The sequence below is a fragment of the Stegodyphus dumicola genome, chromosome 1 (assembly GCF_044657685.1).
Source record: "Stegodyphus dumicola isolate Sdum_Otavi_A_Nest chromosome 1, ASM4465768v1".
Taxonomy (NCBI): domain Eukaryota; kingdom Metazoa; phylum Arthropoda; class Arachnida; order Araneae; family Eresidae; genus Stegodyphus; species Stegodyphus dumicola.
Genome location: NC_140768.1, coordinates 290,735,610 through 290,751,177, shown reverse-complemented (window position 1 = coordinate 290,751,177; position 15,568 = coordinate 290,735,610). Strand labels below are relative to the sequence as shown.

The following is a 15,568-nucleotide window of genomic DNA, read 5'->3' as shown; positions in this document are numbered from 1 at the left end:
AAGACGTCCAGATCCAGCGCCTAGAGTATCCGGTGGCCGTTCGAATCCCGGAGAAGACGTGGATGTTTGTAAATGCAAAGTGTCAGTGCGGCATGGCTGCACTCTAAATATGCGGCGAGCCGAAAGTCTTCTCGTGTGGATTGGTGGAAGGGGAGAGGGAGAGAAACCCCAGATTCCCCCCCCGGGGTGCTCTTCCTCAAAATTGGGGTTGGAAAATAGAAGTCCAACTTCTGTCTGGAGTAAGCTGTGGCAACCATTGTTCCATGTAATATGGACAAGACAACAACAACTACAACTCCCTCTATAAATAATAGGATTAAATGCAAGATAACTAATAATAATTAAAATAAGATGGCATCAATTGAACGATTTATCTAGAGCAGTGGTATCTGTATGTCAATTATTATTTCAGGATGCCCAAACTAAATTTGTAGAATTTATAATTTTTTTCGTTATTTTAAATTTATGAGCCTGTTTAAAGTTTTAGTATAAAGTTAAATTTGATTAACATGTAAATATTAGCAATATTAGCAAGTAATATAGATGACATGAGTTTTTTCAATCTTGTTTTGGAAAGCACACAGGCAAGAATAATGCAACTCATCATTACCTCTATTACTATTTACCTCAATGACATGCAGACTAATGTATTTTGTTGTTTACATAGATGAAGGATTTTTAACGTTTCTATTATATATAGATATCAGTTTGACCCTTTAACTTAAGCTTGAACGCAGAAAGAAATAAGTTTGAAATATTTGCAATGAAATAAAATCTTCCTCGCATGTATGAATTTTCTACTTTTCATTCACAAAGTCTTTCTCTTGAAACATTTCTCTTTCCTTTATTTTGTCTGCTTTTATTTTCGAGATTTTCTTTATTCATAAAATTTCGAGCTACACCCTTGTTTGTGAAAATTACGACACCATAAAGGAATTGTCAGATCTAAATGAAAACTATTTTATATGACCTATAATTATAAGGATTCGATTAAATTTACAGAGAAGTACAAGTGTTAAATACAAAAAAAAGTATATGTTGAGGCCACTTGAGCATGTTCCTAAGAAAGAGCATTCCATATTTTTTCTATCCGAGTCCAACGTTGATCTGTATAAGTTGCAATGCAAATGTCAGAAGCAAATTGGTAGCTCACAAATTCCACATGTAGTCAATAGTCGAGACAAATAGTAAATGCGCATCCTAAGAAAGAAGCGATATCTTACATGCTGTAAGGCATCTTTTTACCATTAGTAATAACATGTTAATAGGCATAATCTTATTGAAAAATATGCATTGAATCATGTGTATGAAATTAATACTTGTTCGGCGTGTTATTTTATCTTAATTTTCATTAGTATGAATTTAAATTTCACAATCTCACTGATGCAGCGATTACTGGTGAAAGCATTTTCAGTCCTTAGCAAACGATCTCGTCTGTCCTAGCCAGTGGCGCCCACATCATCATGATTCTGCATTGTCCAGTACGACGATGTTTTCTCTCTTTAAAAGATTGAATTCACCTCCACAGTGTCTAACGGGTACTCGACTATCGTTATTCTCCAGATTGAAGCAGAACTCATCGGTTAAGAAGATGAGTTGCCAATTGACGTGCTAGTGGCTATATTAATGAGCCCATTGTAACCGCAAGCACCGATGCTTTTCATAAGGGTAATTTTGGGCAAAGTAATGCTTATGCGTAATGCATAGCGTAGTAGACTCCAGTGAACTGTTGAAATTGACAATGGAACACTTGCTCAAATTGTTTGCCAACTATCGAGATGAATTAGACGTCCGTCCCCCTGTCATCAGATAAGGTGCCTATCATCCTGTGCTGAGATAACATTTTGTTGTTCACTTCCAGGATAGTGAACTTTTCTAGACCTTTTGCCCTTTTGCCCATTTTTTTTTCATTTTTTTGCATTTTTTTTCTTCATTGCCTCCTCATGCGCGTTACTGTCCAGTTATATTACCACTGGAAGATAATGAGCATCTCTTTTAACTTTCCTATAACGACCTATTAATATGGTTAACACGATAGTTCGAAGGAATTTGCTCAGCCTAAGTCTGCGTTATCATTCTGAAATTCCACAACAACAGTGACCTTTAAACTTGACAAGTCAATGTCCCAAGACATATCACTGTGCTGACTTCGGGAGTTGCAGCGGTATTTTACGATTATGTGTATAGCGTAATGTGCGATTGTATCATCAACAGAAATAGGCCAACATGAGATTTTCCGTTTAAACTGAAAAAGTTGGCCTTGTAGCTATTGAATATGTTTTGGCAAGCGAGTAGAACGCGAATTCCAAAAATGAAAGAAAGTTCTTTTAAGACGACGAGCGATCTGAATACATTCGACGAGCATCACCGCCATAAATGTGGAACAAATTTGAGAACTTATGCATATTCATTATCGGAGGACAATCAGCCACATTGAAAATATTGTTAAGGTGTCGTAGGGGGTCAATGCAAACAGTCCTATTGTCTGAACCGAACATGTCGCATGTTAAGGGATCAACGATCGGAGGACAAAGATGTTCTCTGTTTGCTGATCTCCTCCGACTGATATCCGCAAAAGTATCAACCGAATAATGCAAAATGATTTCGAGAGAATATTCTAAATGGCAGGAAGTCTGACGCGGTACATTGCTGCAAAAGATAAACGAAACGATGTTCGAAGTCATGTACTTTTTGTCAACGCAGTCAGGGAACATTTCGATATACTTTTTCACATGGCTGCTTCAGTTTAAAAATATACATGAGACTTATAATTAAACACAAGATAGATTAAGAGAAAACAGAAACATTATAGATTTATATGACGGCAGTAGTTTTATTTATCGCTCAGGTTGTGGAGTCTACGTGTTCTTTTCGGGAGCATTCACAGTAGACCTTACGTAAAAAGACTGCGTAGTGAATTCTCGCTATGTGTTTGAAGAACAGATACTGCCGAAGAAGATTTAAATAATCTTTTTTATTTGAACTAAGCGTAACAAGATGCACTTTTTATAATTCACTTCCACTTGTGGCTAAATAATTTGAATAGAAAATAAAAATATAAAGTCACATAAACGACTGGTTCCTAATTTATCTAACATGCTAAATCGGCTACACACAACAAAGTCGGGACTAGAATATCAATATAATCTGAGGAGGGTGGCTAACACCCATCTTTAGGGCTAATTCAAAACACGCTGCATGAACTCGGAGCTACAAAGCTCCGCTACTACTCTTCACGAAACCTCAGCTTTAATACTGCTTCCGGACACTCTTAGATTTTGCATACTACGTCATTAAAATTTATATTCCGGCAAGAAACTGAAATCAGGAGGAAAAGGAAAGTCAAACTAAAAATAATTGCTTAGAGTAAAGTAAGCAACACTAGCGAAACAAAACTAGCGTTTTTACAAGGTCACGCGATCCTATTAGGTGACCTTTTTTTCAGAGATATAAATATATTTTAGTGTGTACCTAGATTATTATTTTATAGTAAATGATAAACTGCTTTTTCATTTGTGTATTACTAAAAGTAGTTTTAAAAAGCCCAGACAATATGAGAATCATATACATCTTTAAGTGCTTTTGACTTGAACAATAAATTGCTTTTATGTAGTATATATAACCTTGATTTTCTGTTGGATACCGTATAGTTTTCTTAATTAATTTAATTTATCTATTAGATTAAAACAACGCATATTGGGCCTATTTTTCAAGGGAAAGGAAACCTTCGCGGAAGAATTTCTAAAAGAAATGGCTCGTATTGGCGTTACACACAAAGGAAGACATGAAAGCTCTTATGCAGTCAGCCCGTTTGAACGGGCACACTGTTTTACGGATTAAAAGGCATTATTAGATTAGGTAAAATATACATAAGTTTTATGCCTAAGATAGGCCTACCTTCGTAGAAAATGTTTTAAGGAAAACTGGTTCGCATTCACATTATGTATGGAAGAGACAACGAAAACTCCCATGCAGAACAGTCCGTTGTTTAGATTTGAACTCGGGTCAAATTATTAGTGTTTGAAAGTTTTACCGCTTGGTCGCTGATGCTTCTAAAATCAGTAATGCTAAGGGCAGATTGCCAAATAACAATTTTTCATTATTTTCCATTTTTATTATATAGGCGATCAAGGAATTATATTAATAATAAATAAATTAATTATTAATTACCCTAAAAGTTTAAATACTATAAAAATACTTCAAATCTTTTGAATATCCTAGAATTTATTTTTGAGGGTTAGAATAACATTTTCTGTTTCAAAACTAAAATTAATACTTTCTAATTTAAATTTAAATGCGAATGCAACTGTAGTATGAATATTTTGCAAAAACGAATAATTCATAAATCAAACCTGCATGACAAAGGAGATCGAAGGCGTTTTATATATTCACGAAACAGATGCAAATGGCTTCTATATTATTAAAACTTCTCCAGTTAGATGAATAATGGTTCTATTTAAACCACTTTCTGCTTCTATAAATAGAAATTGAGTTCTACTGATGAATTACTGTTTAACATTAAAGACTTCAGCTATTTGTTTATTCATTATTCATTCAGAAAATGTAGACTTAGAAAGAGAATTTTCGATCAATTCCTTTTCGGTAAAGAGAAGTCTTGTCCACGTTTCTATATAAAGATTCTCATTTCATTCACGAAGTACATCGTCTACAGAACATCCATGAAAGTGTTACGTTTTCAGCAGAGTGTTTTTTTTTTTTTTTTTTTTTTTTTTTGTGTGTGTGTGTGTGTGTGTGTGTGTAAAAGTTTTTAGGCCGTTTCCTTGTGCTTGGTTACTCAGTTTGTTGTTTGTTTGGATCAAGTTTTCATATTAATATACAGTCGCCTTTTATCAGTCAGATTTTCTTAAAACGATTTATGGGATCTAGTCTTTTTATCTCTCAGTGTACGTAGATCTACCTAAGAGTTATTCCTTGCGACTTCTCACAAAGCCTTGAAGATAACTACAATAGCAGAAAGGTGTAAAAGATCCTTTCATTGAACACAATATTTTACAGCTTACGAGCTTACAGTCACAGACCACTTGCGGTGAGAATCTTAAAAGATAATGCTACACAAAATTTAAATGCAAGAATAGTGCAAGACTTCACAAAATTCGATTTAATCTAACAGGTTGATTATAATTTTTTTAATATTAATTATAAGTGTTTTAGAAAATATGTCGTAATCAGTTCGTATATTGAAATTGTTTGGAATGTGTTTTACAAAACAAAAACATGTAAAGACAAATTCAATTTGCATTTTATGATTTTTTTACAATATTTCTGGCCAGATAAGGTTTTAAATAAAGTAAAATTTATGTATTGTATTAACCAATAATAACTATAATTTATACTAATATTTACTATAATTTATTTTAGATGCATATGTATTAAGATTTAGTAATAGAACTTTTATGAAAATTGAAATGATTTAACGACCATTTCTTTATTGAAAATTTTAAATCCTTGTGCACCACATAGTATTACACAAGGCTTACAGAGGTAAGTAAAAAAAAAACAAATACAACAACACAACACAAAAAAAAAATAAACTTACAAATTCACAGATGATACGTAAGAGATAAATTTACAGAAAAAAGAGAAAGCTATTTTATGTTGGACAAAAACATGAAGAGGGGGAGGAAATGTAATATTCACAGAGTTTAACTTAAAAATGAGTTCCTTTCGTCCTTCCTTGAGCTTTGAACAATAGAACAACAAATGTCCGACATTTTGCTCTCCCCGAAACTGTATGAACACAAGTCTGTACTAGATAATCTAAATCTCTTCAGGTATGAATTGAATTTACCATGTCCAGTTAGAAATTGACTAACTTCAAAATTGCAGAAAAAGTGTTTATTATTCAGTCTGTGAGGAATGGAAGGAAAATATAGTTTAGTCAAAGAGGCAGTAGTAGAATTCCTGTATAGTTCATTCCACTCGAGTATTGTATCGTCCCTACTTTTGTTCTTTTAAAATGACTTAGGAAGTATCATTGGAGTAATTACTTGAAGATGTGTAGCTTGTTTTGCCAACCAATCAGCCCGTTCATTTCCTAGATTTCCAGTGTGGCCACGTACATGAGAAAAGATAACATCAACACCTTTATTATTAAGGTCTTTAAGAAGAGCATGGGAAGTCACAATTAATTTATTATATTAGAAGATATTCCTAAGAGAAAATATGGATGAAAGAGAATCAGTGCGAATAAGAAATTTAGCACTTAGCGAACAGTTGTTAGATATCCACTTAATTGACTCACTAATGCACAGTAATTCGGCTTGCAAAACACTTCATTCATTGGGAATTCTAAAGAGTTTGTATTCCAGTTCAGAACCATTATGGAAAACGACATAAGCTAATCCAACTCGATTATTAATTTTACTGCCGTCTGTATAACACACAACAGGGAAATTATCATCAACAGAATTGTCATAAATGATAGTTTGAATTGGCAAACGATTGGCAGGATGAGGAAGATCTTCAAACAACACCTTGGCATCGAACCTAAATTTGCTGATGGTATCTTTAAACTTTTTGTCATTCAAAACATGAAGGTCAATCGGAGGAAATCCTGAAATTGCGAAACAGGCTTCATAGCTAATTGTTCTGTAGCCACGCACAACTCTTAGTAAAATTCTTCTTTGAATTCTGCGAAGTATACGGGAATTAATCTTCTTTTCCAAAGCTGTTCCCCACACTCTAGAAGCATAGCAAATAAAGGGGACAATACCCTGCTTATAAATCATATCAGTAACATTAAATTTTAAACCAAAGGTATTGCAAGAGACACGATTAAGTCCTCTAAGTATATTTTCACACTTATTGGATAAATACATAATATGATTTTTCCAACAAAACTTATGATCAAGTATATATATATATATATACAAATCATCAAGTATATATACTAAATATTTAATTTCATTCACCGTTTCGAGTAAGGTATTATCCAAGTACAGTTGTTGGTTTGTATAGCTGACATGCTTTCTTTTAATTATCATTATTTTAGATTTATTAGGATTGAATTCCAATTTCTGTTCTCTGGACCAATTGGAAACAGTTTATATTCTTCAAACTGCATTTTTTCTATAAATACTTTTACTTAAAATCCCAAAATTTAGGAGATCATATTTTTTCAAATTTTTTATGTAAAATAATGTTTTTCCCCCTCAGAAATTAATTCCTAAATTGCAAAATCAATCCTTAAAGTTGTTAAGAACATTCTTATAAATAAAATAAAAAAATTTGGGGGGTTATTAAAAATTGTAGGAAAAGAATATTTATTTGTTAAATTTTTGAAGAAAAATTTAAGTTCAAAAAAATTCTTCCAATTTTTTTTCAGCTTAAAATCATTTTGTTTTACAAAACCATTTAATAATATTCACAAAAAATGGATGAAATTTCTTGAATAAAAAGAAATCATTCAAAAGCTAGCGAGTCCCATTAAAGAGAATAATTCCTGAGAAGCACTGATATTCTTTATAACATATCTGTATTTTATAGTCTAAAATGCATGCAATAAAATACATAAAAACGATTTTTAAATAGCGCGGTTTTCATCAAATTAACAAAGAAATAAAATATATTTTTTTATCTATGACGTTACGCAATACGTCTGTCTTCCACCTTCTGCCCTTGTTTGGCAATATTGTTTTTCTGGACAGTTGCGGGATCCGGACGGTACTCGAATAGTCAGTGAAAGCCGCCCGGATGTCCGGACCCTGCTCTCACCTGTCACCTGTTGTGACGATGCGATGGTTCTTTAGACAATTTCGCGAGAAAATGTCTTTGAACGACAATAAACGATGATGTTTTGATGTATTTCAAAACACAGTACGCTTCTGTTGCATAAACGGCGTAATTTTGATTAACAGTGCCTCTAGTGGCGATTTCGTATCCGGAAGTTTGCCGTTGCCAGATGAAATTTGCATAATTGTAGTTCCAGAATTAAATTTTTCGGCTTAATAAATTAATTACAGAATTTTTACTGTGCTATTCTTTTTGCCCCATTGAATATGAAATTGTATTTTATTAATGTTTTGTACTCATAATCATGACAAGAGATATAATGCTTGTAAATTTCTTTGAACTATAGTTATTATAAAAATCCTTGTTTCTGTTTTCTAATATTTCCTAACATGTCCTTTATTAGCGCTAAAGTTTTCACGAAGTCTCAAGTAAGAAGATCGAACCACTTTATCCCTACCGTATATTTAAATAAAGTACTTCTGCTAGTTTCGTACATGAATTCTCTGAACTTGCATGTGTCTCCTGAGATTATGCATTACTGAAATGCATCGAGATCGAAGGATCATATTATCCCTTTTCATTCATACTTTCATCATTTGGTGAGGGCTGCTGGAACATAATGTTTTCCTTTTCGAACAAAATACATAATTAGTTAAGCCCGCTTGCCGAAAAATGTTCTTTTAAAGCGGAGCGATTGCGTGCTGCCTAAAGAAGAGAGAACATTAATCTTCCATTCTCTCTTACGTTTCAGTGAACAGTTTTGTGTTGTGTTTGGACTTCACTGCAAGAGGTGGTTTCTTCTACGACTCATTAATTCTTGCATGGAAGAATCCTTTTTTTTCATTCCTTCTCTTCTGCTCTCTCCATCTCCTCTCCAGAAATCCCTAATACTCGTGTTTTGGAGTTGTTCATTACTCAAGTTTTGACAGCTATTACGCCTCGCTAATTCGTAAGCTCGTACATGTGCAACTGTTCGTACGTAAACTAAGGATTTCCATCAGAGTTTCGTTGGTGCTTCACAGAAAGGTTATTAGTTAAGTGGTCCTTTAAGTGGTGAATTTAGTAATTCGCTGAAATTCCTAGTGTTAAAAGAATAAGCTTTTTCTATCTGTTTCAATAAAAATGAATGCTTCCAATGAAGTTAAAGAAATTTTTTATTAACGATTCCTTTGAAATTAGTGCCGAAATAGATTTGAATTTTAACTTGTCAAACTGAAAGTTAAATTATAAGGAATTATGGCATTACCTCGGCTACTCTGTCGTGGTTTACATAATTGCATCTCCAGCTGGTATTAAACGATACATGTTTCGAACCCGTGAAGGGCACAGTTGATTTCTGATTTTTCCTATTTCGAAGTGTGCAACAGTCTCTGCAGTGGCGAAACTAAAATATGGTGGATGACAACACGTCATCACTTGCCGTTCAGAGGAGGGTTAGGGAAGCCTACTGTACTACTGTAGTGGTTAGGGGAACCTACTGTGATACCAAAGGGCCCGGGTTCGAATCCAGGAGAAGGCATGGATGTTTGTAAACGCATAGATACTGTGTGACATGGGGGCACACTAAATATGCGGCTAGCCGAAAGTCCTCTCGAGAGGTTGGTGTTAGGAGAAGAGGGGTGGGAGACCCTCGGACCTGTCTCCCCGGGGATGCTGTCCTTCAATCAAAACTCGGGGGGGGGGATCTGAGCGAAGTTGTACTGTCAACTGTAAGGTACTCAAGGCTTTGCCAAGGACAGGAGTACTCTTGCACACCTTGCCGTGATGAATTTCGTAGTCTTGTTCTGATGTCACTGAGATAGGGAAGTGAGATTAGGCATAACAACAAGACGTAGTCGCTTGGAATTGCTCAACTGGATCTCTTGTCTCTCTCATAGTTGTCATTTACGTAAGAGGAGCATATAAAGGAATTATTGTATTCGCGTATGTACGCTCGTGCAGCTAGATCACCCTGAAAAATTCATAGCTCAAATTACCACAAAAGCAGACTGATTTTTCGAGAATCTACTTCTTCGAGAATCCTAATAAATTTTACTATGGTTTACACCTATTAAATTCATTATACTTTTTCTTAAAAAAAAATGAAACATATAAAAAAAGAAAAATTAAAATCTGTAAATCGTGACATCTCAATAAATAGGGTATTATTCAAATCCTTTTTAATATTCAAAAACTGTTTAAGAAATTACAAATTGCAAAACATTGTAATTTTTTTTCAAATTGCTATACCATTTACATTACGTATGGCGTTTAAAACATCTTTTATTAATTGCAGTGATGCTGAATAAAAATTGTAAATTAATTTAATTTTTATTTATAATAAGTAATTATATCATTAAAAGCAAATTAAATTTTTAAACTATTGTGAAGGGTTTTAAACGCTTTTAAATTCCTCGATTGTTGACAACAATATATTCGTGCCTTTGTACGAACACGAAATTCGACCTTGGGATTACCATATTAATTTGCTGTCCATTGCTCTACAGAAGCACGAAAGAGATTAATTCATTAAACATACATATTTACAGTCAAATCCCACTATACCGAACATGCTCAAAACGAGATCCCTGGTATAAAGAACCTTTTGGTCTCGAACTCCCAAGAGTATGAAAATCGGATATAAAGAACTACATGGATATCTTCGAATGGAACTTTATTTTTGTATTTTTCATATTTAACCCAGATTTTCTGCAAGTTTCAACGAAAACAATTACTAGCTTTTAAAATCATTCGTTCAAGATACCAGTATTCACATTCTATCCATATTCTACGTTTTTTATGCGTAAAGTAGGACGCCTTTGCCTAATTTTTTGTTAATTCTCCCCCCACCACCACACTTTTTTCTGTGTTCTAAACAAAGGTTGTAAGAGATAGATGTGACACCCAACTCTAGAGGGACAAGGATAAGAATAAATAAAATCCTATATGATTTATATTACAGTTGAACCAAAAAGGTGAATGTATATTCTCTGTTTCATTCCCTTTGCTTTCGTGTCAATATTCATCCGCTGTTAACATAAATCTTCTGCACTGAAAATAAAACGAATTATTTGAAAAATATAAAATAGAAGCAGCTAAATCGGCATCTGCTGAACATACAGTTTATCCAAATTTACAGATGGTGCCATATGAAAAAGCCAAAACTCTGCAATTTCTGCTGATGGAAAAACGTTTTGATACGAGGAAAACGTTGAGAAAGCTGGAGCATATGGTAGTTCAAAAACAAATTACCGGAATGATTCGCCATTAAACAAAAACCGTAATCTGTCAATATGTGAACAAATGCTTCGGAAAGGACAATATATTTGCTTTGGAGAGACTGAGAAAGAACAAACAAGAAATCTAATAACTGCGCTTAGTTAGAATTTCAATTAAATTCTAGAAGCATTAGGTTAATTGGAAAAGCCGGAGAGATGAGAAATTAGCAACCGCCTTTGTCGGGAATCCAAGCATGGACCTCCGAATACCAGCCCAGCGTGCAGAACCACTGCACCACGAAGGCACGCTAGGAAGGTGGGAGAAATACCTTATATATTCCCCCTTTTAAAGGGCGACTGGTGTTTTTAGGGGACCCAATCGCCAAATCCTATGCGTGGAGAATAATCATTCAACACCCTTTTAGTTTGGGCGCCACTGTAGAGACATTAGTATTTTTGGAAGCACAAGAGATGAAAAATTAGCAACGCCTTCGCCGGGAATCGAACCACGGACCTCTGGATACCGGCCAAGCGTGCAGAACCACTACACCATGAAGGCACGCTAGGAAGGTGGGAGAAATACCTTTTAAAATCTTAACATGATTTTTTTTTCTAAAATTAGATTTATTATTTACTTTCTTGGTAAATCTGGCAGTGGTACTCTATTTTTATCATCATTCATCATTCAAGTTTTATACGTTTTCTTATCGTATCAGATACAACGAACCTCCAGATATAACGAAGTCGATAGTCTTTTGAAGATCGTTAGAGTTTGTTTGACTGTACTACATTCCGTTACAAATTAAAGAACATTTTTATCAAATTATGCTGTTTTCTTATCATTCTAAACTGGCTAAACATTATTTGGTTCAATCTAAACACTAGCCTAATCTTTCAGAATTCGGAAGCATTCTTATTTTTTAATCTTTATTTTATTTAGTTTTATTTTTCCTTTATTTCTTATCTCTAGAATATATTAAGTAATTAAAATAATATAAAAAGAACCCAAAATGTTTGCTTGCTCTTTATTCTTAAATTTTAGCGGCTAAACAAATTTAAAAAAAAAAAATACCTTCCACTGTTTACGAGTTAGATATACAGCAATGCTCCAAAATATTTAAAGTCAAAGGTTAACGTTATAAATAATAGACATTAGGTTATTTGGGAGCATTAGAGATGAAAAATGAGCAATGCCCTCCCCGGGACTCGAACCACGAACCTCTCGAATACGCGCCGAGTGTGCTGACTACTATACCACAAAGACATAATAAGAAAGCGGAAGAAACGCCTTATAATCGAACAACTTAGCTCCACTCTCCTACAACTAATAACTTAATTTTTAGTGACAAACACTGGTAGCTGCAGCGGGCAGCTGATAACAGCAGCCCATAAGTGCAGCCATTTAACCAGGGCTGGCGCCAGAGCATGTGCAACAGGTGCAGCTGCACAGGGCGTCAGAATTAAAGAGCAGCAAAATTTGTAGAATTTAGGGATTTTGGGAGGCCAAAAGCCTAGCTGTAACTGAAGAATTTCGTTCTGGTTAGTCTGTGGTCTAACTCTTCCTCCTAAATTTAGATTCTCATTCGTCTTTTAAAACTCACTTCATGTTCCTATTCTGGTGGAGTAGGCGAAACAATAGAAGTGAAGGAAAATTCAGCATAAGGAATAACGTGTTCATTAAAATAAACACTTCAGCTCTTAAATAGTTATACTTTGTATAACCTTACAGTTTCATATTTAAAAGAAAAGTGCATGCGCTCATGTTTTATTTTGCTGAAATTTTCGTTTTCTTTTATTCTAGATCTATACGGATTGGGCCAATCATTACCTCGACAGAGGTCGTTACAAGCGTAATATACAAGACCTCCAAGTAGACGTGTGCGATGGCGTCCTACTAGCAGATGTGATCGAGGCTGTCAGTAAGTTAATCTGATGTTCTTAACATTACTAGTTTTCAGCTTTAACATGCAATTATTCCAAACACACCTATCTGCAACAAGCTTCTAAACAGAAAGCAGCCAGTTTTATTTCAATGGTTTTTATCGCTTCTGTCTATCTAATTTTTTCAAAAATCTTCCTTGATTCGAAATATTTTTCAATATTTTGCCCGTGAATGCATTTTAATGATGCTTCTCGAGGAAAAGTTTTTTCAACACCCCAAAAAATGTAATTATGTTCCTTTTCATTTTCATGGTTAAAATAAAGTTATGGAACCAGTTACACTGCAAAAAAATAAAAACTTGATTAATGGGCAATATCCCCCCCCCCACTCGCTCTGATTTTTTATTTATTTATTTATTTTTTTAATTTTAAGGGGAGAAACACAAGAACTTCGATTAATTGTTATGAAATAAAATACTAACAGAATTGATACTAATTCTGTATTTTCTATGTAATTTAAAACCTCTTTATTAAGAAACTGATTTTTAAATCCTGTAACACCACCCATTTTAAAGAAATAGCTTGCTTTTTATGGAAAAAAGTAATTTCAATAAAAAAAGTCACAGTTGAAGGTCAAATTCATTCGGGAACGGTCAAAATAGATATTTCCGTTGAAATAATTAAATATGATAATATGATAATATTATATATTAAACACCCGATTATATATTAAATAATCGATTATATATTAAATAACCAATTATATATTAAATTACATATTAAACACCCGAATATATTATGACACCCGAAATTTTTCGCGGTTACCAATACTTCCTTTATTTCTGACAAGGAAATAAAAAGGCTATTTTAATATTTTCTGCAATAATCGATAGCAAATACAAATAACAGATTTCAGAAGTCAAAATATATTGTCTATAAATTGTCCTTCTTGCTTCTAGATTTATGTATAAAAATAAGATATATTTGTAGAAATTCGAAGCTGAATTATCTCAAACTTTCCCCTCCCAAGATTTTCATTGTAAATAATCAGTAAACGATTTATTCACAGCATGGAGTTTTCTGCTTTATTATTCTTCCTAACTATTCATTTTTCAAAACTTTTAATACACTGAAAAGTCTCTCTTTTCTTTTTGAACTTTCTTAAATCATGTTACGTCCTCTTATATTTTTCCTTAACGTCTATCATGCATTTTCTCCTAATTTTGCACATTATTTAAATTTTACGGTAGCGGGTATTATGCCAAAATCATTCCGAAATAACTGGAATCACTGAAAACTGGTAGTTCGACCCGAGTTCAAATTCTGGCAGACAGGCTTGACTGAATAAGATTTTTGTTGTTTTTCTCATGTGTTACGTCAATACCAACCTGCCTTTCCTCAAAAGCCCTTCAAAAAGGCATCTTTTTCGATAGGTAGTAGCCGACGAGTTTTTTTTTTTTTTTTTTTAACCTGACTAATTTAACCTTAGAATACTTTTGTCGGCTAATGCAATTTGTATGTAGCAGCCCATAAAATCATTTTTAGTCATGTGTGTTTGTTCACTAGACTGCATGCCATTAATTACCAATTTTTATTTTTATCATGTGATCTATCAAAGCTTTTCTTTCCTACCCAGAATTTTATCGATTTAAAATTTTAATAAAATAGCAAAGTAAAATTAGTCAAAAATCATAAAATTTAGCATACCAAATGAAACATCAGGTTAATATATTTCACATCAAAATCAATTTGAATTAGTTTAATAATCCGAATCTTGTTTATCAAGTGTCACTACAGAGTTCTTCTGACTTTGCACAAAAAACTTTCATTTGATGATTGATGATGATCGCTTAACTTTCACGTTTCAGCGCATTAGATGAAACGGTGTTATTTAATGAATTGACTATACATGATATTATTTTAATTTAAGAAAATAATCTGATGTGGATGCCAAATGACTTCCTTGTACGGTCTATTAAATTATCAGCATTTTCTGCTGCATTTCACTTATTTCCGCGAATTTAAACTTATTTTCTCATTCAATTAACTCAGGTCTCATTTCGCGGTAAGGCAAAAATACATGAAAATATCTTCATTAAATTTGAAAAATATAGAAAAACATAAAACACCCCATATAGTTAAAACAATTAAAAGACAAATTTTTGTAATTAAAATTAGAGTTCCTACGCAAAAACAAGCAATCCGACCTGTGGACAAGAAGGCAGATTTTTCGGTGTACAAAACTGAAAGTTTATTTTTGGTCCCACTCGGCAAAAAGACACTGAAAGTCCAAAAACTGACTTTATTCACTATTCTGCTAAGTTTCAAATGAAAACAAATATGGCTGCTTCATGAAGCTTAGCCTAGCCACACTTAAACAACTTTTAAATTCTTGATAATTCTACAACTATTGTATGCAGATTAACTGAAGGCACTAAAACATTAAACAGAAGATAAGAGCAACGTAATTCAATCATTTTTAAGCAAACAATTCACAATTTACCAACATATAAGTATAAAAAAACTGAGTTCACCGAGCCGAGTAACAAAGCGGGTATATACGTATATACTTTTGTTGAGTCCCACTGCAACCAAAACGGGAGGTGCACAACTATATATATTATAGCAGTCCTATATACAAAATTGTAACGAGGACTACTCGTTTTTGAGTTATGCGAGATATATAACGTACGTACAGACGTCACGAAAAAAATCACTTCTGATTTTATTTTACAATT

At 33.5% G+C, this 15,568-nt stretch overlaps 1 protein-coding gene across 4 annotated transcripts in view; it reads left to right on the top strand.

Moving 5' to 3' along the window:
- The window catches only part of sick (sickie), a 975,074-nt gene that overhangs the window by 146,339 nt on the left and 813,167 nt on the right, over positions 1-15,568 (top strand). For all 4 annotated transcript variants that reach the window (XM_085808514.1, XM_085808521.1, XM_085808510.1 and 1 more), the window contains exon 2: positions 12,751-12,868. In XM_085808514.1, coding sequence (XP_085664640.1) covers positions 12,751-12,868 — 118 coding nt within the window. The remainder of the gene's footprint in view (positions 1-12,750; positions 12,869-15,568) is intronic.